Source organism: Cnephaeus nilssonii (assembly GCF_951640355.1).
Source record: "Cnephaeus nilssonii genome assembly, chromosome: 15".
NCBI classification, from domain to species: domain Eukaryota; kingdom Metazoa; phylum Chordata; class Mammalia; order Chiroptera; family Vespertilionidae; genus Cnephaeus; species Cnephaeus nilssonii.
This window is the reverse complement of record NC_137086.1, coordinates 10,522,855-10,548,270: the sequence shown is the minus strand read 5'-3', so window position 1 is coordinate 10,548,270 and position 25,416 is coordinate 10,522,855. Positions and strand designations below refer to the sequence as shown.

The 25,416-nt window shown below is 53.2% G+C and overlaps 1 protein-coding gene across 2 annotated transcripts in view; it reads right to left on the bottom strand.

Annotated features, from left to right (window-relative positions):
• The window catches only part of EFR3B (EFR3 homolog B), a 69,741-nt gene that overhangs the window by 16,093 nt on the left and 28,232 nt on the right, over positions 1-25,416 (bottom strand). Inside the window, exons 3-12 of one of the 2 annotated variants that reach the window (XM_079791909.1) lie at positions 24,234-24,361; positions 17,360-17,510; positions 6,774-6,895; positions 5,316-5,465; positions 3,742-3,876; positions 3,234-3,312; positions 1,979-2,114; positions 1,598-1,759; positions 887-998; positions 504-555 (exon numbers count right to left, since the gene is read on the bottom strand). In XM_079791909.1, coding sequence (XP_079648035.1) covers positions 504-555; positions 887-998; positions 1,598-1,759; positions 1,979-2,114; positions 3,234-3,312; positions 3,742-3,876; positions 5,316-5,465; positions 6,774-6,895; positions 17,360-17,510; positions 24,234-24,361 — 1,227 coding nt within the window. The remainder of the gene's footprint in view (positions 1-503; positions 556-886; positions 999-1,597; positions 1,760-1,978; positions 2,115-3,233; positions 3,313-3,741; positions 3,877-5,315; positions 5,466-6,773; positions 6,896-17,359; positions 17,511-24,233; positions 24,362-25,416) is intronic. The other variant, XM_079791910.1, reaches the window with a different exon arrangement.

Here is a 25,416-nt window from a genome sequence, read left to right as displayed (position 1 = left end):
AGAATCTCCGGGGAATCTCTACCGTTCAACAAGTTGGTCATGGGAACAACATTTGAGAACAATGACTCTCTAGACCCAGTGACGGCTGCAAAGGTGCGAAAAGAGGAATATAAAACACTGACGAAGGGAAAGCTTGTGTCTGGGAGACTGAGGTGAAACCAGGAGGGAACAGGGGGAAGGATCTGCGCAGGTCACTGGAGGGGGAAGGGGCGGGAACCAGCAGATTCCATCTCAGTACAGAGACAATGTGGAGTGACAATGCTTTCAGTAGCTGACGAGGAACCCGGGTGAAAATTAGACCCCGCACCGCCTGCTCGGACGGCCCAGCTGTGTGTGTGCCCAGCAGGCAGGTGAGAGGGACACAGGCTGTGTCAGCCCCCTCGGCCCTTCGCACAGACGTTTGTGCACGCGCAGCCTGCACAGCTGTGTGCTGGGGCCGACCCCGGCCCTGGAAGGCGCCTCCTCCCGCAGAGGCAGAGCAGGAAGGGGCCGGAGAGGCTCACCTGAAGGAGGGACTTCAGCAGCATAATCTGGGTCAGCCGGTTCCTGTTCTCCCTGTGGAGCAGAGACACACTCTCTCACCAGCCTGTGATTTGGGTGGGGACCCCACACGTGCCTGCGTAGTTCTCCCTCGTGATTAGATTCCCCACGAGGCTTATGTGTTGAGTTACCCAGGATGGTGACTTCAGAGCCAGGAAGCAGACGGGGAATTAATGGCTCCCCGCAAGGCGGGAGGTAGTTATTGGGGAGGGAGGGTGGCAGCCTGAGTAACTGCTGTGGGATCCAAGGGCCCCCCTGAAGGCTCCGGAGGGGTTTGAGAGCAGAATGAGAGAAGTGAGGGCAGAGCCAGGAAGGAGAGGGCGGGAGGAGGGCGTGGTGGACCTACCCGGTCCTCCCCGTCTCCACGGGGTGATGCAGGGAGGGCAGTGGGACCTTGCTCATGATGAAGAGGATCACCTCCGAGCGCTGATACATGGGCAACGTGCTGGCAAAGGAGCCTGTGGGAGAGAGATGGAGGAGAGGGTCGGCCCCGTGAGGCCAACAGCTGCCGGGGTCTCTCAGCTCAGCCTTCCTGCTGCTTCTCTGGGGGGACGATTCAGACCCAGAGTTGAAACCTAGATAACTCCAGAGGACTCGTCCAGGCTCCAGTTCCTCTGCTTATCGCAGAGCCTGAGGCTAAGGTCTCTGAGATGGAGAACCTGGACCCTGGGCCAGGGCAGCAGCCCCGGGTGCCCACCGAGGCGCTGCCACCAGCTGCTCTGTTGGGTGCCCGCGGGAACACCGGCTCTGACACCTCCCGGAGGTGCCTTGCCCTTTCTGGAAGGGATGACAATCCTGCAATGCCCTGGACTGAAGGCCCCGCGGGTGCCATCTCTGGACCACGCCCCTCATGGGCCCCGCCCCATCAATGAGCCACGCCCCTCCCGGGCCCCGCCCAATCCATGGGCCACGCCTCTCTGGGCCCCGCCCCACCCACGGACCACGCCCCTCTGGGCCACGCCCCACCCACGGACCACGCCCTCCCGGCCCCGCCCCGCCCACGGACCACGCCCCCGGGCCCGGCCCCGCCTACGGACCACGCCCCTCTGGGCAGCACCTATGGTCTTGATGACGGCCTCCTGGAACATGCGCTCTTCGTGCTCCTTGATGATCTTGGTGCCCAGGCTGACGGTCCCATCGTAGCTCCCGGTCAGGGCGTAGTCGATGCTGAGCCGCAGCTGCCTCAGCAGGGTGTTGAACATCTCCAGCACCGTGGGCCCTGCGCGGCGGGGTGGGACCCCAGCATTCAGGGCGGGCCCCTCCTTCATCCCCCCCTGCCCTGCCCCTCCAGCCAGGGGCTTCCTCTGCCCCCAGCTTCCCCGCTCTGACACCTCCCCAAGGCGCCTTGCCCTTTCCCGGGAGGGGGGCAGCCTCCCGCTAAGGGCAGTTCTTCGTCCTGGAGGGGTCCCAGCCCCCACTCCCCTCAGGGCCGCCTTACCCACGGAGCCGGTGGCAGCGATGACAGCGGCCTCCGACAGGACCTCCACGATGCCCGCCCGCACGGTGGCCGCACTGCGGCTGTTGGCATCCAGGTGGCCCAGGAGCTGCTGGATAACCAGGTGGGAGTGCTGCGGCTGGGGGGAGGAAGACGTGCTGGTCCCCAATAGCACCCCATGTGGCCTCTGAGCCAGGGCAGCCCTGGACTGGGACCCAAAGGCGGTGGTGGGGGGAGGGGGGACACACACAAAGGTTCCTTTCCCTGAGCCCCTCCCCCTTGGCCCAACAAGGAATGAAGTCCAACCCAGGGAAGACCTGGGCCCTTTCCCTCCAAATGGGGCAAAAGTCCATGTTAGAATATTGTCTTCCTTTTCAACCCCCTATGTCTCATTGGTAAGGGCACAGGAGGCCACGTGGCTTAGCCTAGTGCTGCTCACAGTGTGGCCCGTGGCCTGGTGACAATTCCAGATCTGCCTGGTGCCCGTTTATTTTTATTTATTTTTAAAATATGTTTTTATTGATTTCAGAGAGGAAGGGAGAGGAAGAAAGAGAGAAACATCAATGATGAGAGAGAATCATTGATTGGCTGCCTCCTGCATGCCCCACACTGGGGATCGAGCCCGCAACCGGGGTATGTGTCCTTGGCCATTAATCGAACCTGGGACCCTTCAGTGCCTTGGACGATGCTGTACCCACTGAGCCAAACCGGCTAGGGCTGCCTGGTGCGCGTTTATGCTGAGATAAGTACAGAAATCGAGAGTCAGCGTTTCATAAGCAATCTGACAATGCGTGGCAGCCAAGTATGGTCTATGGCAGGGGTCCTCAAACTACGGCCCGCAGGCCACATGCGGCCCGCCGAGGACATTTATCCGGCCCGACGGGTGTTTTTGCCGCCGCTGCCTGTCCTGCTTAGCAGCCAACTTAGCAGTGTGCATAGGAATTTGTTCATAGTTTTGTTTTTTTTTAAACTATAGTCAGGCCCTCCAACGGTCTGAGGGACAGTGAACTGGCCCCCTGTTTAAAAAGTTTGAGGACCCCTGGTCTATGGGCTTGTACTTCTCACGAATTTTTCACTTACATTTTCTATGGATTTTTAAAAATGGTGCTTTACAAAGTATTGGTCTGTGATGGGTCAGAAATAAAACTAAGCCGGTCACCCTCCACAGTGAGGTGCGGCAGGACCGGTGTGGGAGCTGGCTTTGTCTACAAGCGCACCTCCGGCCCCCGAAGCCCCTTGGCCGGGGGACAAGCCGTACCTGAATGGAATACATGATGATTTTAAAGCAGCGGATGGCGAACACCTTGGGTTCCCACAGAGAATGGTTGTCCAGGTGGCTGTGAGGGAGAAAAACATGGGGGGACAGCTGGGACATGCAGAGTGATGTTGAGGAGGAGAGAGGAGCTGGGGGGGGGGGGGGGGAGGGCCCCTCCCAGAGGCCCAGGCCTCACAGAGCTCCAGCTGGGAGAAGGGAAGACCCAGGGTGGTCCCAGCCCCAGGGCTGGATTGGGGTCAAGGAACAGGGCTCTGTAGCCGTGGCTTTAGGAGTTAACCGGGCATCTTCCTTCAGCTTCAGGGCCCCGCCTACCAACTCCTCTCCCCAAAGCTGCACCTGGCCACTGCGTGGTAGCTTTCGTTGTCTCAATGCAGCGGACATAGGCACAGAGAAGGGACTGATGTGGCCACAGCACCACAACCGTATCACCTCCTTAGATGCCGGGACCCGAAAGGGTTCGCTTTGGGGTGGGGGGCGGTGTAGGACTCACATGAGAACAGGCTTGATCGCGTTTTTGATGTTGCCAAAGGCAGCCCGGCCCAGCAGTTCTCGGAGGCACCTCTCAGCCAGCTCTGCCGGGTTCTCCTTCTCCTTCTCTGGCGCTTGGAGGGGCGAGGGGGACCGGCTGTGGGAACACACAGCCTCGTGGGTGAAGGGTGGGAGGCAAAGCTGGGACCAGGCTGTGTGTGTGCTGGGATGCTGTGCTGCATCCAGGCAAGTGGTGACAGTAGGACAAGCAGGAATGTGATGAAGGTCACAGGGGAGATGTCCCGGCTCAGAAACGATGTGGGGTGAAGACACCCAGAGTGGAGGAAGACGGTGGGAGAAGGGAGAAGGCTTTTGCCTGGGAATCCTTAGGGGTAGGCCTGGTGTGCCTCTGTCAGGAGGACAGACACCCTGAGCACCAGGGGCCTGGTGAGGCACGGCCACGAGGATCTCCATGCCCTGAGGCTTCAGAAGGCAAAAAAGATATGTGATACGAAGAGAGGTGGGCAGAATAGCGGAAAGCAAAAGAAAAGTGGGAGCGAGGAGAAGGGAGAGGAGAAGGGGAGGGGAGAAAGGGACAGTGGTTGGCTCAGGTTACCTGAGCCACAGAGGGTGGGTCCAACCTGGACAGAAGGATCCCCAGGACTGTGGGCCCTGAGACCACAGGCCCATCTTGTCAGTGGAGGTGCGACTCCAGACACAGCCACCAGAGGGCACACTTACTTTCCCTGCCTGACTAGCAGCACAGGCTCAACTAACAGAAAGCGAGAGACCCAATACCCTCAGCCCGCGTCTTGCACAGCCAAGGTGGACAGGGACATGAACCTTCCCCTGCACCCCATTTCACGGAGAGGAAGCGCAAGGGGTGGGGACAGGATGAATGCCAGGTCTTGGGGGCTGTCTGGTCAGGCAGGCCTGTTTTAAGGGCCTGAAATCCCATCAGGATGTGAGGGAGGAAGGAAGGTCAGGGAGGGAAAGTCCTCAGGAAGTGGAGCCACACAAGGCCTTTTAAAACCTCCTTGGGCCAAAACCGGTTTGGCTCAGTGGATAGAGCGTCGGCCTGCGGACTGAAAGGTCCCAGGTTCGATTCCGGTCAAGGGCATGTACCTTGGTTGCGGGCATATCCCCAGTAGGGGGTGTGCAAGAGGCAGCTGATCGATGATTCTCTCTCATCGATGTTTCTAACTCTCTATCCCTCTCTCTTCCTCTCTGTAAAAAATCAATAAAATATATTAAAAAAACAAACAAACAAAAAAAAACCCTCCTTGGCCTGCTGCTTCCAGAGGGAAGAGGTCCCTGAGGCTTGGTGCTTGGTTCGGACCAAACAAGGAGCCCAGCCCCCCAGGGAGCCCAGCACCCCAATTACCATCCTGCCTTCGTGAACGCAGACCTTACGGGGTACAACGGGCTGCAGAAAGCTGGCCCTGGACTCACCGCAGAACAGGCCACAAAGCCAAGATCCCTGGCCTCAGAGCCAGGTTTTAGCAAAGCCCACACCCTGCGGTTCCCCAGCAGCTGGGACGGGCAGCCTGGGAGGGCTCAGGGTCTGCTGTCCGAACTCCAGCCTCGCCGGCTCACCTCTCGGCCTCTTCGACGTGCTGCAAGTTGAAGAGCAGTGACGGGACGATCTTGTCCATGTGCTGTGGGTCCCAGATATTGGCCTGCAGCTCGTCGTTCACCGTCTTCCTCACCACCCCTTGCAGCCCTTTGATGCCCGACATCCGGATCCTGTAAGGAGAAGGGTGAGATGGGGCCAGGAGGCCCTCGAACCCTGAGAAGTCCAGCTTCTGTGGCAAGGGCAGGGTTAGGGGTGCATTCACCCATCAAAAGGCAGGATGGAGCCTTCTACTCTTCTGGGGACCCGGGCTCCTGGCTGGCTCCTCGCGCTGGTGGACACCAGCCCTGGAGGCCATGCTCCCTGGCCGCCTTGGCCCTGGTACCACCCAGACTTCATCCCTGAGGTGGCCGTGGCTTCAGGTGCCCTCTCTTTCGTTCTCAGCTGGGTTTGTTCCGGCTTGAGCCCAAGATACAGGAGCTCACAGTGCTGCCAGGAACTAGGAGGCCAAATGCAGGGCTCTGAGCAACTTAGGAGTGAGGAGGGGGGACCGGAGGGAGACGCACCGGGCTACCAGGCTCTCTTAGCTTACATTCTAGCGGGGGGAGACAATGAGTAAGAAACAGAGTGAGTAAATGAAGAAACATGTCTGAAGAGGATGAGGACCGTGGGAGAATAAAACAGAGCAGGGTGAGGGAGAAGGGGAAGGCTTGAACGTAGTGGAGGGAGCTGTGCGGATCCACAGGGGAAGCATTCGGGACAGGGACAGACTGTGCCAAGCCCTGGGGCAGTGGGAGGCCTCGTGGCCGGAGGGGAGCGAGTGGGGGAGAGTGGAGGACAGAAGTCAGGGGGCAGTGGGATGGGCCAATGGGAGGACTTGGCTTTGGGTTGGTGGGTGGCTATTTGGATGGATAATGGTGAGTGGGATATTTCTGGGTGCATAAATGGATGGATGTACAAGAGCGCATGGGGGTGTATGTCTGTCACTGGCTCTCAAATTGGCCTCACAGGACCGTTATCTCACATCCACCCCGTTTCCTGCCCCGGAGGCTGTTCCTTCAGAGAGCGCGTGTCGGAGCCCAGCACTGCCCGCTTGCCCCCCCACGTTCCACCAGGTGCTCTCTCCTCCCCAGGAACGTCTGAGCGAGGCAAACACCAGGGGAATCAGACACACACGGGCTGGGAACCTGTAAGATCCATCCATGCTCCCATCATCAACTGCGCACGCCCCCTCGCCTCCGTGCCCCCTCGTCTTCACGCCCCCTGGCCTTCAGGTCCCCTGGCCTTCATGCCCCCTCGCCTTCTCGCCCCCTGGCCTTCACGTCCCCTGTCCTTCTCGCCCCCTCGCCTTCACGCCCCCTGGCCTTCAGCCCCTGGCCTTCACGTGCCTTCACGCCCCCTGGCCTTCACGTCCCCTGTCCTTCACGCCCCCTCGCCTCCACGCCCCCTCGCCTTCACGCCCCCTCGCCTCCGCTGCTCACTTGGTCTTGATTTCCAGGTCATCGTGGCTAGAGTGGCACATTTCACTGAAGCGGGACACAAAGAAGTCATAGCTCCGATGGTAGGATGGGGTGTCCTCCTCGATGTTGGCAAACTTCACAAACTACCCGGGAGGAGAGAGAGATGCACGGGAGAGGTGACCCCTGTGCTCCCCGCCTTGGAGCTCTGGGACTTGGTGGCCCCAGGGCCCTGCTGCATTAAGGCCAGGGGACACCCACACCCCGGGACCCACGCATCCCAGACCCGGCTCCGGTCCGCCTCCCACAGCACACCGCGTTCCGAATCCTGCTCGCGGCTCCTGTCTGCACAACAGGCCTGGGTGAGCCGGGGATGGGAGAGAAGACAAAGGGAAGGGGACCCCCCTGGCTGCCTGTGACCCCAGAACTGCACCAGGCACACCCACAGGCTGAGAGGCTGCGAGGACTAACACCAACACTGGGAAAGCCCTCATCGGACACGTAGCTCCACCCTAGAACGCACCCTGGAAAACAAGAACGTCTGAAATTTGATTAAAAAGTGGAATGGCATTTGCTTGCTGAAAGCTGGAGTACATCTTTACGTTTGCCACTTCATTGTAGCGTGTCTCACTCCGCATCCTCAGCTGCGAGGTGCCTTCTGCCGTCACCAAGCTGCACATTTGCAAGTCGAAACAGGGACTTGATTTCCACTGAGCCCCACAGAGAAGCAAGAACCACAGACTAAGTGGAGTCCAATTATTAAAAAATTAAATATAATCCTCATAGGCTATTTTATGTGTTGTTATAAAGTCAGTAGTGCAAACCACTCTAAAAAGATGAGATAAAAGATATCCTCCATTATTCTGACTTGCATTACTTAATTGCTACAACATTTTTGTGGGTTCAAAAAGGATATACAATTTAGATCATTCTAGTACCAGCTCCAGTGTGTGTGGGGGGGCGGTGGTGTGGTTTCCACAGCACGGACAAGCCATGCTCCAGACACCAGCTGGGTGTCGTAGACTTCAGCTCAGCTCTGACAGGACTGACCCAGAGAGCGCATCAGACCCCATGGCCGAGGGTTCAGTCATCTAAGACCGCCCCTCGGACCCAGGGGCAAGTCCTGGTTGTCACCTGCGCTTCTGACTGACCAGCTAGAGATGGGAGATTCCCTCAACCCCCTCCTTGGGCTTGAGTCACTTGCTATAGTGGCTCCCAGTGCTCAGGGAAGCCTTTTACTAGATTACCAGCTGAGTAGAGAAAGATGTAACTCAAGAACAGCCAGATGGAAGAGATTGGGGGGGGGGGGGGTTAAGACAGGTGTGTGGGAAGGGGAGGAGCTTCCTACCGATATCTCTGTATCCCCACGAGTTCAACCCAGAGCTTCTCCAAAACCCCGACCTTTGGGTTCTATGGAGGCTTCATTATGTAACGTAACTGATTAAATCATTGGCTACTGGTGACTGGGCTCAATCTTCAGCCCCTCTGTTCTGCCTGAAGGTTGTGGGGTGGGGGGACGGGGGGTGGGGAGGTACTGAAATTTCCAACCCTCTAATCACTATTATCCTAAACTTAGCTAGCTGGTGTGCTCTCACAATATTCAGTATTGTCCAGCTATTTTCCTTTTTAACTACTTAAAAGTGTTTTCTGGATGAAATTAGCAATTTCCACAAACATTAATTATTGTAGATTTTGCTCTTGCAATAATAAATACACATTTATTTTCTGCTGACATTCAATTGCAACATGCAAAGCTGATGAGGTGACCTTTTCTTCCAAGTTACATCTAAAATGTATACACATATTCGCAAGCAAATATACTGATATTAGCAGTAAATCTGAATGACACGGCTTGCGTGGTGTGTGGCCACGGGGAAGAGGCGTAGTGGTGGTCCATGTGATCACAAGATCGCTGACTAGACACAAGTGCAGGAGTTCTAGAAACAACAATAGAGTCAGCCCTGGGCTCCCTGACCTTCATAAGCCCCCTAAGGCTAGAACACAGACTCGGGCTGATACGGAGGCCGAGGCTAAGTTGGTCTGAAGCTAAATTTGGGTGCGCTGCTGCTCTTGACCACGAACAGGATGTTCCCAGGCCGCTCTCGCCACCGCCGAAGCCTGGCTTGGGCAGGGTGTCTGCCCATTCGCAGGCGACGTGCCGCTGTGGGGGTTCCGGCTGCAGATCCACGCTCCCAGGCGGGGGACCGGTGGGGGGGGACTTCGGTTCTCCCCCCGCGTGGGAGATGAGCAGGCCACGCTTCATTCACTGAGGCCCTGGATGCGTTCCCTTGTGCCGTATTTCCTTCACACGTGAGGGGCAGCTTAAAATAAGACTGACTCCTTGTGTGTGCGCAAAAGTGCACGCACCTGAGAACAATTAAAACGAGGCTGAAGCAAAGGAGGCCACGAATCATGAGGGAGAAACAGGCCCACCGAGACTTTGTCCCTGACGTTTAGTGGCAGCGTGGACTCAGATGCGTGTCAGGGGACTGAGTGGCCAAGCTTCGCGGGCCAATAGCCATGAAAGCTGCGAAGGTATATAGAGCAGGTACTACCCTGAGCCTTTTACGTACACCGTCTCTTTTATTTCTTAAAATGACGCTAAATGAGGGAGCTAGGATTATTATTCTCATTTTACAAAGAGATCGAGACCCGCCAACATGAAGTAACCTGCTCAAGCCACTGAGGAATCACCCAGGCCCCAGCCCCCTGCAGCCTCCGTGCAGCTCGGCCCTGCAAACCTCCCAGCTCTGGTTCCTGCTCGACCGGAGGGGTGGCGGGAACTGGAGGATGAAGAAGCCACAGGGGATGGCCTTAGTTTGGTCCTATTAAGGGGGCCAAAGGGGTGAGGGTGTTCGTTTCCAAACCCTACGGTACAACAGTGTGCGTGTGTGTGTGTGGGGGGGGGGGGGGCGGGGGGGGTTGCTTGGTAAGCACCCACATTCTAGCCACCAGACATGCTGTCCGTCTTGGACAAGGCCCGGGGATTACCTTTTAGCAAAGTCCCAGGAAACTGGTGGATGATCTGATGGTCCGAGGCCCACATTGGAGAGACACTGCAGGGTCACCCACAGGCAATCTGGCCTCCTCCCTCCCCCTCCAGCCCCCTCTCCGCACCCTGCCGCTTCTCTGGATCCATCCCTCTCTCTATGGAATGTGCCATCGAGTCCTGCTTCACTGTCGACATTGACTTTCCTCTTCCCCGAAGTGCCCTGCAGCGTGAGGAGCGTGGCCGGTCAGGCGGCAGGAGCAGGTCCGGCCTGGTGTCTGTTCTGATGGGCTGTTATCTGTGCTGTCCAATGGGCTGTTATCTGTGCTGTCCAATGGGCTGTTATCTGTGCTGTCCAGGCTGCTCAGCGTTTTGACTATGACCCCCCTGGCTGCAAGGTTAGAACTGAGATTACAACCCGTTTTTAAAAATGGAAAATCCAGCAACAGCCACGAAGTTAATGAGGGTGGAAAACCCTCATGGGATTCCTTCTCCCAGTCCCTGGGGGCCTTTTTCTAGACTGGGCCACCCACCGCTGCTCACCTCCCTGGAAAAGACCCTCACTCGTCTCTCCTGCGACCCTCTGCGTCCCTGGGTCTTTACTCTCCGGTAGTCTTTCCCCCCGGAACCTTCATTTGGAGTCTTCTCCTCAAATTTTGATTTTGACGGAATGGTTCTTCTACTTAAATAGCTGTGCTCCCCCTCCGTCTGCTGGGCCCATGACCAGACACCGCTCTGCATCTTGTCATCTGTGCGACTGTAGGCACGTCGTGTAACTTCCGAGCCTCTGTTCCCTCAGCTGTAACACGGGGACGCTAGGACTGATGCCATGGGTGGCTGCCAGGGTTAAACGAGGGGTTAAAATCCAGCACTGGCACTGCCTGGCACTGAGGGATGCTCAGGAGCAGTGGACAGGGTGGACAGGGTGACAGTGGTTGTTTGTGGCCGGCTCCAGCAGCTCCGGGCAGCGTGACCCTTGTCCTTTCCATGCCACCAACACAGACCCAGACAGGCAATCACCGGGGAGGAGCCCAGATGGGCAGTCTGGACCATGTGGGCAGCACATTCAGAGAGAAGGAGTCCCAGCCGCCCCTCAATGGACTGGCTCCGGAGAGTGGGAGCGGAGGCTCCGGAGGTGACAGGGAGCTGGAAGGCGAGGCCATGCCCCCGGCGTACCATTCGGGGACTGAAGGTCACTTGGTGAACAGGGTGGGACAGGACTCGTCCTCATTACAGTCTAGTGCTGAGACTGCACTTGATGCTAGATAGAGGGTGCCCATGCCTCGCTGATTATGTTATGGGGGCACCAGGGCTAGCTAATAAAATAGGCACCTTGTTTGGTACCAGGATCTCCGAGCATCCTTAGAAACCCTTGGTGTGATAGCCTGACAGGAGTATCCCTTCTCTGAGCCTGAGGGACCAGCAGGACAGACACACCAGCCCAGGTGGCCTGCCGTGTCCCCGTGGGGGCAGCTGCTAAAGGGCCCACCCCACGATATTCCTGAGTCTCCCACGCCGTTCCTGAGTCTCCCACACCGACAGGAGGAGGCCAGATAGAAACTCTGGTGCTCATGGTTCAGAGGGTGAAATCGGGCGCTTCATGGGGGCTCTGGTCACGGGACCACACCCACTGTGGAAGTCCACTTGGGAAATGTACCCAACCCTGGCTGCCATGGGGTTGAGTCTCTCAGGTCCCACAGTGAGGAAGGCCTTCGTCCCTCTCATAACAGGCAGTGTAGTGTTAGGGTTATGAGAAGGCCTCTGGAGCCAAACTTCATTTCTGAACCCCAGCTCCTCCACTTACTAGGGAGCTGATCTGGGCCAAGTTCCCTAGGCTCCCTGTGCCTCAGTCCCCCAGCTGTAAAATGGGGTTAACAAGAGCAGCTGCCTCACAGACTTGGTATCACCAGCCCATCACAGTAACAGGTATAGCCTCCTCCCCTCCCCCACCCCAGTGCATTTTTGGCTTACGGTCAACACCCCATGGGTTTTCCCTGGGCCACTCACCTGTGCCACTGGTCACTATTTTTTTACATGCAGGAATTTTCTGTCTGTTTCCCCTTACCATTTTATTTAAATACTAGAAGCCCGATGCACGAAGATTTGTGCAAGAATGGGCCTTCCTTCCCCTGGCTGCTGGCAGCGCCTTCTCTCTGGCTGGAGCCACCTTTCTGCCTTCCCACCCTGCCCAGAGGCCCAGAGCAGCTGGGGTGGTGCAGAACACAGGTGCAAGCATACCGCCCTGCCCCCAGCTGCTCGGCACCTGTGTATGTAAATTAACCCACCATGTTTGTTGGGTTAATTTGCATACTCACTCCTGATTGGCTGGTGAGCGTCACAAAGGTACAGTCAATTAGCATGTTGCTCTTTTATTAGGTAGATATGTTTATTGATTTCAGAGAAGAAGGGAGAGGGAAAGAGAGATAGAAACATCAATGATGAGAAAGAATAAATGATCGGCTGCCTCCTGCACGCCCCCTACTGGGGATTGAGCCCACAACCCAAGCAAGTGCCCTGACTGGAAATTGAACAGTTACCTCCTGGTTCAGAGTTTGACGCTCAACCACTGAGCAATCCTGGTTGGGCTCACCCTTACCATTGTTAATTCATACCTTACAAATGGCTTTTGTGAAAATGCCACTTACCTAATGCATGAGATTGAGAAATAATAATTGGTTTCTTTTCTTATTTTTTTTAAAAATATTACAATGATGAGAAAGGTCTCCATAGCAACGAATTGAAAATCCTGAACATGTGACACTTCAAAGGCCATGGGTACTGCTGAGGCCACCCTTTCAAGATCAAAGTGTCAGCTCTTTATACACCCCAAAGGGTGCCAAGCTTGCTGGAACACATCTCCAACGCTCTGCACAGACAGGCGGGAGCCACAATTGTGTGAAAGCTGAGAGTTACTAAGGGCCTGGGTCAATAAAGACAGAGAAGCTCCAAATATTGACATTGCAGAACCAGCTCTCCCCTGGTCTGGAAAACAGCAGCTGAGCTGGCTGGCCTCCCTTCGGCGCTCGCCGAGCCTCTCCACGCGGAAGTTAGCCTTCCCTTCTACTGATGGGCGCTCTGAGAACCCCAGCTCTCCCCTGAGCCCGGGCCGCAGGCCTTTCTGCTGGTTGCCTACATAAGGAGAAATGGCCCTGCCTCTTTGCTTCCCGAAGAGGAAAGCAGATCTTGTAAACCACGGGGTTTTGACTTTCACACCCGAGCCCAGTTCTCCCAACTGCTGTTGTTTCCAGTGACTCCCGGAAACAGGAGAAACAGCCCTGATGTGATCTCGTCCAGCAAATCCCAGGCAGGGCATTTTGAGACTGAAGACATCCTCTCCTTCTACCCCTACTACGTCTTCCCTCTTTCAAGATTTCTTTGCATAACTGGTTTGAAGATCTGGGAAAGCCCAGTCCTTGCTGCCCGAGAAGGCAGCGAGCCCTCTGGCCCCGAGCAGCTCCAGGGGCGAGCCCCCAAGGCCCCAGCCCGGGAAGCAGAGAGCTAGGGAGGCACCGGCTGCCTCTGCTCTACCACCCCGCCATTTGCCGGAGCCGACCCGGTGACCTGCTGTTTCAGTTCTATCTGCCCTGCCCTGGAGAACCCCACCTCCAGCGCGCTGCTCTCCGGCAGGGCGGATTTCCGCACTGGTTGGAGACGGCAGCATTTCTAGATGACGGTTTAAAACACAAGAAATGATGAGATTGCCCAGGGTGGCACAGAGAGTGAGAGGAGGATGGAGGACCAGCCCTGGAGGCCACCGACATGTCAGGGACCCAGGGAGGAAGAGAATCATTGAGAGAAACCGTGTTGTTTTCTGTTGCTGCTGTAATACATCCCCACAACTCAGTGGCCTCAAACAATGCAAATTTGTCATCTGACAGTTCCGGAGGTCAGACGCCCAAGGTGGGTGTGCAGGGTGCTGTCTGGAGGCTCCAGGGAAGCATCAGTTTTCACAACTGTTCTAGCTTCCAGAAGCCACCACCCACATCCTTTGGCTCATGGTCCCCTCCCCCACCTTCAAGGCCAGCAGAGTAGCACCTTCAATCTCTTTCCCTCTATCCCTCTGCTCCCGTCATCACATCACCTTCCGTCTGACCCCGATCCTCTGGCCTCCCTCTTAATAAAGACCCTTGTGATGACATCGGCCCACCTGGAGAATCCAGGATAATCTCCCATCGCAAGATCCTTAACTTGATCATCGCGGCAAAATCCCTTTCATGATATAAGGTAATGTTCACAGGTTCCAGGGATGAGAACACGTACATCCTTGGGGGACCGTTCTTCAGCCAAGCTCAGAAACCAAGAAGGATGCACGGGGCGGGGAGAACCAGAGTGACAGACAGGGCCAGGCAGTCAGGGGAGGAGGAAGAAGGTGCAGGCACCAAGGAGGAACGCACCAAAGATCAAACCTCCGCTGCAAGATGAGTGGGAACGGTTCTGTGCACGGCTTCACAAATCGCTAACTGCACGGACAACATGTGCTTTTCCACAGAGCGATCCCCAGTCACCACCCTAAACTGGGATTGCACTCAGCATCCATGAAAGTGGGACCCAGACACCAGTGCTCCTGCTGGGTTGCTCGGTGTCACCCCCAGCACCCCCACAGAGTAACATGGCCAGCGGCTTTAACTGCATCCAATCAAACCGTCAGATCTAATTCCAGTTCGAAGGGCGTAAAGCAGCCAGGAGAGCAACATGAGTGACACCACAAGGAAGTAAGAGACACATCAGAATGCGGGGCATTCCACAAAGCACCTGGCCTGGTCTCTTCGAAGGGTCAATGTCATGAGAAACAAAGAGGGGCAGGAGAGGGGTAGGGACTGATGAAGAGATGTGAGAGACAGAAAACAAAGTAAATGCATGATCTTCATTGAATCCTGATCTGAAAGACAGCAATACAAGACAATTTTGGGACTACCAGGAAAATTTGAATTGGGACTAATTTTTTTTTAAAATCAGGGAATGATAGTTTTGTCAGGTGAGCTAAAGGTATTTTGTGGCTATGTAGAAAACGTTGTGGGGTTTTTATTCTTGTTTGTTTACATATGTTTATACTGGAAGAGACTTGAACTTATGTTTGAACTCAGGGAAGGAATCAGAGAAAGCAAAATAGTGGAGACATGGAGAGAGAAATAATGGATATAGGAAAGAAGGAAGGAAGGAAGGAAGGAAGGAAGGAAGGAAGGAAGGAAGGAAGGAAGGAAGGAAGGAAGAGGATAGGGAACCCTGTGCAGGTTTAAGACTGCAATGGGTCTGTGGTCCCCAAAACTGCTGCTATTGCCACAAGAGAAACTAAACAGACTCCCAGGTGCCCCCTCCACAGCGCTGACGAGTAGGTGTGGCTGAGCCCTGGGGATCGGTAGGTTTCCAAAGCTGTGCAGGGGCCTCTGTCATTGGCCAGGGGTGGCCTTGAAGGGGTGGGATTCCGAGGACAGGCTCTGCAGGGCGGGATGTGCTCTGAGCTGATGCAGGCAGCAAAACTAGGTCTGAGGGAAAAGCAGGAGCAGAGGTGACTCCGGGTGAGCCTGACCACAGGGAGGCTGGGGCCACGGCCGGGCTCCAGGGAGAGGACCCCACACTGGGTGGGGCCCAGGGAGAAGAGAACACATGCCACAGGGCTGAATACATCACCCTCTAAATCTAGTGCCCGGCTGTGCGAGCACAGATGAGCTATTTGACTTCTTTGGGCCTCCGTTTCCGGGCAGAAATCCCAGCAAAATGCGGGTGGTAGATGAGCTCTGTTTTTTTCTTTTTCCTTTTCTCTTTTTCCTTCCTTCTTTGTCTATCAACTTTTGGGCAGCAAAACCCTTTCTTTACCCGAGTGAAGAGTTGCAAGCTTCCATACAGAGTCCTAGACCTGCTCCTGCAGTCCCCCTTCCCCCACAAAGCCTCGAATCCCCATGAACACCAGTTGAAACGCAGGCTCAACTCTAAGATTATATCAGGCGCTGGCATGCCGGCAGCTCTAAAATGATGGGGAGCAAAAGAAAGCTCTTCTTGGGAAGGTCCGAGAAGCTTCCAGACTTAGAGAGCTGGAAAGAGCATCTGGCGAGAGACACCAGCAAAGGCTGCCTCCGAAGCTGGACTCTGAGTCTATCGTAACTGTTGCCTGAACTTACTTATAGCTGCTTGTCCCTCATCATCCTCACTGTCTGCATACAGTGACCATTAGTTGACTCACTGTCTTGCGGATGAAATGATTCACTGTGACGGGGAATCTAGGAATTTGCAGGGCCCTGACTTTTCGGGCTGTAGCCTACAAAACGCCCACCCTGGGCTAGGATTCGCTGTGGGGGAAGCAAGAGCTGGTGGCCACCTGCTTCTGTGTCCCCCACGGGGACACGCCCTCTGGGTGACTGGTTTATTTCCACTCAGATGTTCTCTTCTAGACTATAGTCATCGGAAACAGGACAAGGGGAGCAGTATCTGACGCTGTTGCCAGGGCAACCTGACAAAGGACTTCACCCTCGGCTGCGGTCTATGTCATCTGTCAAAGGCGGCTGGCTCCCCGAGGGAAGAGAAGGTCACAGGTTGTGACTTTGGGTGAAAAAAGGGAAACCGGAAGATTGTTTTCTGGTTAAATCAACTTACATAGAACAGGAGAGCAGCTGTGACCCGTGCAATAAAAAATCCCGAAAAGGCAGGAGGGGGATGCTAAGAAGGCAATCCTTACACATTTTTGTGCGAGATCTGTAAAATAGCTGCATTATCAGAGCTTTTAACACCAGGCTGCCTGAAGACCTGAGCTGAGAGTTTGCCCTGAAGAGGGAAGAGGAGAGAGGGCAAGACTTGGAAGAAAGCAACCAGAATATTCACGCGTGGATGGACACACGTAGGAAGCTGGCCGTTCTCGACACATCGAATGGCTCTTCTCTCCCTGAACCAGAACCTCTCGTGACAGCAGCCACTGTACTGAGGCCAGCATTATGGAGCTCGGACCACTCAACCTGCTCATCGCACCCACGGAAATACCGAGGCCCACAAATAACTCTCTCCAGGTTACCCAGCCAGGTGAGGGCAGAACTACGTCAGAAGCCCTGATTCCTGCTTCCCCGTGATGTCTCCACATATCTGGCACCTCTGCCCCGTGGATATCGGTTTATTCTAGTTTTGAAAGAGGCATGACCTGGACTAGATTTCAAAGCATGGCCCAGGATGCCACGGGCTGGGCTGTGAGGGTGCCAGGCACCCCTCCCGCCCCTTTCGATCTATTTTTATATTTCTTAGGGCCCCACTTAAAATTCTTTAAGGGAAAAATCTATTGCTAAAAAAAAGTTCGAACATCATCAGTCTAAAGATAAATACATTAGATAATGGGGATGGTTGCATGGCCTTGTGACTATACTAAAACCACTGAATCATACGCTTTAATATGGGGAATTTCATTTTTAAAATTTATTTTATCTATGGTATATAGTTACATAATTTATAATATAAATCACATATTTTTAGTCAAATAAAAAACTGAACATACCTGTATTCACATAAAGGGGGATGCTAAGACGAGCACTGAGCGGTACTTAGGGTCAGAAACCAAACAGGGATGGATCACGGCGCTGACCCGGAGGTCCCACCCTCCTCCACCCCCACGCCCACCCCCAGAGCCCCTGAGGCAGCTCCTTACCGAGTTGGTGCCCAGGATCTGCAGGTTGGGCTTCTCTGACTCCAGCAGCTTGGCCACCATCTTGAGGAAACTCTCCACGAAAAGGTTGATGCTCTGGCAGTGGCAGGCCATGAGCAGCTGGTCCAGGGCCTCCATGGCGATGCACACGTACCTGGGGAAAACAGCATCAATGCCATGCTGCCCCACGCCCATTCCACCCGCACTGCGTGACGGGGGCAAGCTAGATGGCCGCGCAGCGACTTCCTGGGCAGCATCCGGGTAATGAGGCTCTTCTCCAAGTTGTCAATGCCCGATGCCATTCCATCAAGTGCCCGCTCCAGCCTGAGAATCAGAGCTGGAAGGAGGCCTAAAGGCCAACTCCTCAGCCCTCATCTTACGGCTGAAGAACACGGGGACAGATGAAGCGTACCATTTCATGAGTGAGCACAAGCGAAAAGGGCAGGTGCCCAGAAGAGCAAATTCTGAACCAAACTCCAGTGAGATCAGAGAATTACGTGATTCAAGCCCAGGAGTGTTTGCTGAGCACCCACTGAGGAAAAGCGCTGTCCTACTCGCAGCAGGGGGCAAAGGATGAAGAAGTCCTTCAAGTTAAAGAGCCTAGAGTCCGACGATGAGATAAGTACACAGAGACATCTGCTCTAAAGGGAAAAGAAGAAATGCTACAAGAAAATCGTGTAAGACATCCCATGAGGTTCCAAATAAGGAAAGAGATGGCTCTGGGTGGGAGGCAGTGAAGAACTTTATGAAGAAAGTTTATGAAGAATCTGAGATGGGCCTGGGGCCATTAAGGAATATAAAATTAGCAAGTTTTGTGTTTGAAGATCTCCGTTCTATGATGATCTACACAAACAATATGGTTGATGATATCACCATATTATTGATTGGCACCCTACCTCGGGGACATTTTGACCTCATGGAAGATAAGACAGACACAGAATTAAAATTATTTCCACCTTATGAAGAATTCAGTACTAGGACTAGACAGCATCCAATGGTGAATCGCTTACCAGTTAAATCAGCCCATCCTGTTTTTTGACAACCAAAGAAAAATTTCTTTATGTTTAAAGCAAATCCTAATCACTTCTATCCTTTATTCACAATTCTACATTTAGGAGCAACAGGAAGAGGAATGAACCTTTTCCTACCTGCCAGCCCTTCAACTACTTGAAAACAACAATCTCATTTTTCTTATTCTTCTCTTCTCCGTGCTAAAAATACGCAATCCTTCCAAAACCAGCCTTCACCAGACAACCCCCAATTATCCCGGTGGCCTTGGTCTTCCTCAATGCCTCTCTTAAATCCCAAGAAAAATGCCAAGAGCCAAATTCCTCCTGAGAATTAGGAGTGCATGTCTACGCTCACTCCAACATGTGTTCCATGATAGTGGCAAAACAAGCCTATGGTCCAATAAAGTGAATGTTGAAAGATACTTTTCCCACTTACAAATCATTTGCATTCTAAAGAAAACAAGGTAGACGTTCACTTTCTTAAAAAGGCTATCTTTCAACTCCTAATGAGGAGGTTGCTGCAAGTGTGTGAGGAATTGTTTATCTTTCTCTGCCTGACTTATTTCACTTAGATCCATCCATGTTGTCACAAATGGCAAGATTTCATTCTTCTTATCTACACTAATGAAAGAGAAAGATGCAAATTGACCATACCTTTGCGACGCCCACCAGCCAATCAGGAGTGAGTATGCAAATTAACCCAACAAAGATGGCCAGTTAATTTGCATGCACAGGCACCGAGCAGTCGGGGGCAGGACGCTTGCATTGTTGTCACGACGACAACGTAGGCGTTCTGCACCGCCCCAACTGCTCCGGGCCTCTGGGCAGCGTGGGAAGGCGGAAAGGCAGCTCCAGGCTGAGCAAAGGCAGTGCCGGCAGCCAGGGGAAGGAAGGCCCATTCTTGCACGAATCTTCATGCTTCGGGCATCTAGTTGCTGTATATTCCTGTGTGTGTGTGTGTGTGTGTGTGTGTGTGTGTGTGTGTGTGTGTGATGTATCACATTTTCTTTGTCCACTCACCTATCGATGGACGCCTAGATTGCTTCCATGTGTTGACTATTGTAGATAATGCTGCAATGAACAAAGGGGGTGCATATATCTTTTTGAATTAGTGTTCTCATTTGGACAAATACCCAGAATTGGAATTGCTGGGTTGAGTGGTAGTTCTTTTTTCAGTTTTTTGAGGAAACTCCATAGGGTACTGTTTTCCATAAGGGCTACACCAATTGCAGTCCCACCAACAGTGCCTGAAGGTTCCCTTTTCTCCACATCTTTGCCAACACATTATTTGATTTTTTGATTAACAGCCATTCTGACCCGTGTGAGGCAATATATCTCATTGTGGTTTTGATTTGCATTTTCCTGATGATTAGTGTTATTAAGCATCTTTATATTTCTGTTGGCCATCTCTATTTCTTCTTTGGAGAAGTGTCTTTTCATGTCTTCTGCCCATTTTTTCCGATTGGATTGTTCATTTTTTGTTATTGGGTTGTTTGAGTTTCTTATATATTTTGGGTATCAACCCCTATATAACATTTGCAAATGTATTGTCCCATTCAGTAGGTTGCCTTTTTGTTTTGTTGAAGGGTTCCTTTGCTATGCAGAAGGTTTTTAGTTTGATGTGGTCCCATTTGTTTATTTTTTCTGTTGTTTCCCTTGCTCGAAGGACTATTACCAAAAATATTTTACTCAGACTGATGTCAGATAAAGTTTACTTCCTATGTTTCCTTCTAGGAGTTTCATGGTTCCAGGGCTTACAATTAAATCTTTAAGCCATTCTGAGTTCATTTTTGTATGTGGTATAAGAGAGTAGTCCGGTTTCATTTCTCTGCATGTATCTGCCCAATTTCCCCAACGCTACTTGTTGAAGAGACTGTCATTGCTTTAGTGTATATTTTTACCTCCTTTGCCATAGATTATTTGACCATATAAGCAGGGGTTTATTTCTGAGTTCTCTATTCTAGTCCATTGATCTGTGTCTGTTTTTGTGCTAGTACCATACTGTTTTGATTATTACAGCTTTGGAGTATAGTTTGAGATCAGGGAGCATGATACCTCCAACTGTGTTCTTCTTTCTCAGGACTGCTTTGGCTCCTTGGGAGTCTTCTGTGGATCCATATAAATTTTAGGATTATTCCTAGCCCTGAGAAGAATGACATTGGCATTTTGATGGGAAATGCACTGACCAAAACGCAAGGCTCCATAATACCTCTCGTGGCAGCCACTTAATTTCACCTCTCGTGCGTCAAAACTGTCTTGCACATGAGTCAGCTTTGCAAACCCAAGCATATAAAGTAACAGCAGTCATGGCATCTTCTAAATGTTTTGTTGTTGTTGTTGTTATTGTTTAGACATTAGAAACCATTTCTTAAGTAACTCTTACACTGAGCAACCATAAGAAACACTGCTTCTCTACTCTGAAATTTTCCTGTACACGCTTATAAAATGTTTTTCTTTTATCTATGTGAACTGTCAACTATTATTAAATTGCATTTACTATTACTAGAATAGAATTTTCTTAAATATTATGAAATAGTCATCTCTGGGCACATTCACAAAGGGATCAGGCCATGCTCTTATCTACAGAGTGTCTTTGAAATACAGAGGCAGCATTGAGTCTCTGAGCTCCTTCAGTGCACAAAGTCACCATTCTTCCCTGCTCCGAGGACTGGCCATTCCTGGCTCACTATAGCCTTGCCCTTGTCATGATAGCCTTGACCTTCAGAGGCCATCACAGTCACCGTCCAGGAAACCTGCTGTGCCTGGCGGGCCCGGCTCCAGCATGTTCCAGGTCCGCTGTGCGGGCCAGTGAAGCCGACTGAATCTTGCAGGGCTGGGGCCCTTCCAAAGGGGACAGACTTTCCCTGCAGACAAACCTGGACACACTCTGCTAACCAAACGCGCCGGGTGGGAAACGGGGCGGGCAGCGTGGAATTCTCTTCTCTGATGAATCATCCCGGCGTCCTTCTGTACGAAGGGTTTCACCATTATTTTATAGAGTTTACATGAGGGGAAAGGAAGGGGTGGGGTGGGGTTTGGCAAGAGAAGAAACTAGAAGGCCTTCCAAACCCTGGAGCTTAGATTGTTGCTTTTCCTTTTCCTGTAAAAAAATTCCCAGAAAAAATCCCGATAAGAAAAAAACCATCCTTTGCTAGAAAAATAAAAAAATTGGCTACTGACCAGGAGTGGAAACTTCGAGGGAAAGTCAAGATTATGATAGAAGTGAAACTGAAAGTAGCGAAGATTAAGGCCTACATCTGTGAACACGCTCTTCTTCATCCCCCATCTTTGATCCCAATAGTAAGGATGGCAGGATTGTGACTATGAACTTGAACTTTTCAAAGAATCTTAGATTAGACGTCAATGGGACCCTGGGCCCCCCTAGTCCAATGCTTGCTGCCTTGGTCCTTTCTTACCATAACCTACAGGGTGTGTCCTACACTCTCAAAGGGAACAGAGTACTGACACCTGCTCGGTAGGACTAGGGTCAGACAGACTGGTCTCAGCAGAGATCTGATCTGGGCTTGGTATCCTGGAAGGTGTCCAGTGTAGCAACTGGTCTGGGAACCTGAGCTGGCCTGACTGGGTCCTTGGAGCAGAATGGGGCAGGAAGGAGGTGGTGAGGACTAGCCCACTGCAGGGGCCCGAGGGAGAAGGCAAGAACAGGTGACAGACCACAGCAGCAGGGGATGCAATAGCTGGGCTTCCCAGCAGGTGAGGAGGGCAGGACCCAAGGACTCTGGGATGGACTGGGATTCATGGGCAGCAGCCAAGTCTTGGAGAGGACACAGGTTGGCAACAGCAGGAACTCAGGGTCAAGGCGGAAAACAGCTGAGGAAAACACACAGAGGCTCTGGTGTGCCGGAGTGAGGCAGGAGGTCCCTTGCATTGAGGTCCAGAAGAGGCAGCTGGTTCTGCTTGAATGCCCTGTGCTCAGGTAGGAGTGGCCCCGGGATCCAGGGAGGCACTGAGCCTCCAGGAAAGGAGAAGCAGGCCATGCAAAACATGGAGACTAGACTTAGTCAGAGCGAAAACACAGATCCGGGGGCAGAGATGAAGTCCAGCAGGCAGGAGAGCGGGGGCAGCTGTCACAAAGGCCAGTCATTGCCTAAGAATCACTCCAAGAGCCGTGGCCTTGACAGAGAGCTTCTGGGCCGTTTGAATGTGTTTGGTCAGCCCCATTCCTGGACAGAACCTTCTCGGTGGACCTCGGTCAGTGGAGGGGAGGATGAGCCTCCTCATCTAGTAGGAATCTGTGGTATCTCTGAAGGGTCGGCCCCGTCCTCCAGCCAGGCTCTGCGTCCGTCTGGAGAACGTGTATCTCCCAGGGGCCCTGCCAGGTCAGCTGGGGGGCCAGGCTCCTCGGGGAGAAGCTCGTTCCTTCTGGGGTGGGCATCTCCATCCTCCAGGGCTCTGCTCGCCCACATCTGGTTATCATCCCTGATGCTAAACACACACGAGCACCGAGTTCACATGCAAGTGGACTGGGTGGGGCGGCAGTGGGGCAGAAGAGGGTGGTTTTGCCACTGGGTCCAACATCCAAGGTTCATGCGCCCATATGGTCAAACCATAAATCCAGACACCTGCACGATGGCAGGGAGACTCCCCCTGCCCCCCAACCTTTCTGGGTGCAAATATTCTGCTCTTCCAACCATCAGTGATGAGGAAGGTGATGATGATGCTGAGGGAGGACTGGGTAGGGGAAGACCGGGAGGGTGAGGAGAGAGATCAGCTCTAAGAGATTTTTCTTCTCCAAATGGTTATGATTAGAGCCCCCAGGGAGGCTTTTAAGACTTTAAATACTTAGATGCTGCAACGGCTGCTTTTAACAGGATGATACCAGTTTTGAGTGGCAGTGGATAGTTCTAAGTGGCTCTGCTGACCACAGAATATTTTCACCGCGAGAACTGCAGAGAGGGCAGGCAAAAATTGTGTTAATGTTTAATGTTATTGCTTGCCTATTGGCTTCAGGTTCAATCTAGGATAAAGTCATTTTTGTTTGTGTACACTTGCTTTGCTATATGTCAAGGCGATTTATATAATCAGCACGTACACTATACTCATACCCTTTTTCTTGAGTGTGTGACCTAATTTTACTCTTTAAAATGGCCATAGAAATGAATAGGTTTGGGTCTTGCTTTTATGCCAGGACAGCTTGATCTCAGATTGGCTGGTGGGTTCCGCAGAGGTGAGGACCTCCTCATGCCATCAGCGCAAAGCCAACCTTCCCACTCTGGTTCTCCGCCCCCCTCAGCAGGAGGAAGGGGCCTTGGAGGGAGGTGGTGCTGTGGGCAGTGGTGGGGGCCCATGGAGGCGTCAAGGGGAGGGCAGAGAGCCGGGGGGATTGACAGCCAGTCCATCTGGAGTGGGTCGAGAGCAGGCATGGCAGGCGTGGCAGGCGTGGCAGGTGTGGTGGGCGTGGCTGGGTGGAATGGCGAGTCAGGAGCAGGTTGTGGAAGACTCTAGAGGTCAAACTGAGGAGGCTGGATCTTATTCTAAAGGAGCTAGGAAAGCGTAGCTTCGGATCCGTGTTTTGAAGATCACAGCTAGCAGGATCGATGGAAGAACCAGAACAGAAAGGACGGGAAACAGGGAGACATTGCCAAGGCTACTGACATACTCTGGTCTAAGGCAGATAAAAGTCTGCACCAGGAGAAAGGCAGGATGGATATAAAAGGCAAAGTAGAGACGGACTCACAGATGGAGAGCAGGCTGACAGCTGTGGGGGGGGGGGGGGGGGCTGCAGGGAGGGGGGCGGAGAGCAATCATCCAGTCCACTATCAATTTCTTAAAGGGACCCTATGGTTCACCCTAAACCTATAACACAGTTTCTGAAAATACCCTTTTCACTTTCCCATGCTGCTTACCCGTATCGATGACGACCCACATCCCGGATGAGCCTCTCGGAGAGGTAGGCGCCGATCCGGTCTAGCTTTTCTGGAGCCGAGAGGGCGTAGAAGGTCAACTTCTCCATGTTGGTCTTCACCAGGCCGTCCTGGAAAAGACAGACCGTTCCTGCTCTCGGCGGCCCTACCGTGGCCGGCAGAGTTCAAGTCTCAAGGTAAAATTCGTTCAGTTTTATCAACATGAGGCAGCATGCCACAAGCATGTGACAGGCAGCATGCAGATCTCAGGGACAGAGAGAGGATTAAAATATAGTTCTTGGGCTCCAGGAACTCACAACTTGGGCCAAAGTGTGTTGTAGAACTAAAGCTAGTAAGTGCTATAAATGCGTGTGTGTGTGTGTGTGTGTGTGTGTGTGTGTGTGTGTGAGAGAGAGAGTGTATACTTGTGTACACAAACGTGTGTATATACATGAAAGCATATATGTGCATGTGTGTATAGGTATGTGTATACACACATATGGGTGTGTATATGTGTGTGTATGAAGGCTTCACCGAAAGTGACTCAGAAGTAAAACGTGTTGGATATCCAGCACCAATATATGAACAGGAAGGAGAAGGCAGCTCTGTCACGCATAGGGAATTCTCCAGAGCATTCTGGAAATGTGACCCCCACATCCCCCTCTGCCCATCATGAAGAGGTCATGAGTCCCAGAGAGCATGTCAGGTACATCCGACTTGGACGTTCCTGGAAGCACACGCCACGTGATGCAGCCTGAGGGTGGGGTGGTGCCTTGGAAGCTAAGAAGCCAGGTGCCCTGTGTGCACAGCCCAACACCTGGCAGACCCAGGGGGAGCCGGGAGAGGACATGGGCTCCTGAGCCGAAACCCAAGACGGGATGTGCTCGCACTAAACACAGGAACAGTCCCGAGTCGGCAGCTCCAGGAACCATCACCCAGAGACATGAGTGAGAAAGATGTCTCCGGTCAGCAATGGCCCAGAGCAGGCCACGCCCACTCAGAGCCCTGAGCTCAGAGACCTCAATCCCTCAGCCCTCAGCCCCTCCCCGCCCCCCACGGTTTCTCCTTCTCAGAGGGGGCCCAGGAGCGAGGGGCCCTGGTGACCTGCCTCCCCTCCCGGCACCCTGACGTGGAGAGAAGCAGCAGGTGCCCTCCCCTCCCGGCACCCTGGCGTGGAGAGCAGCAG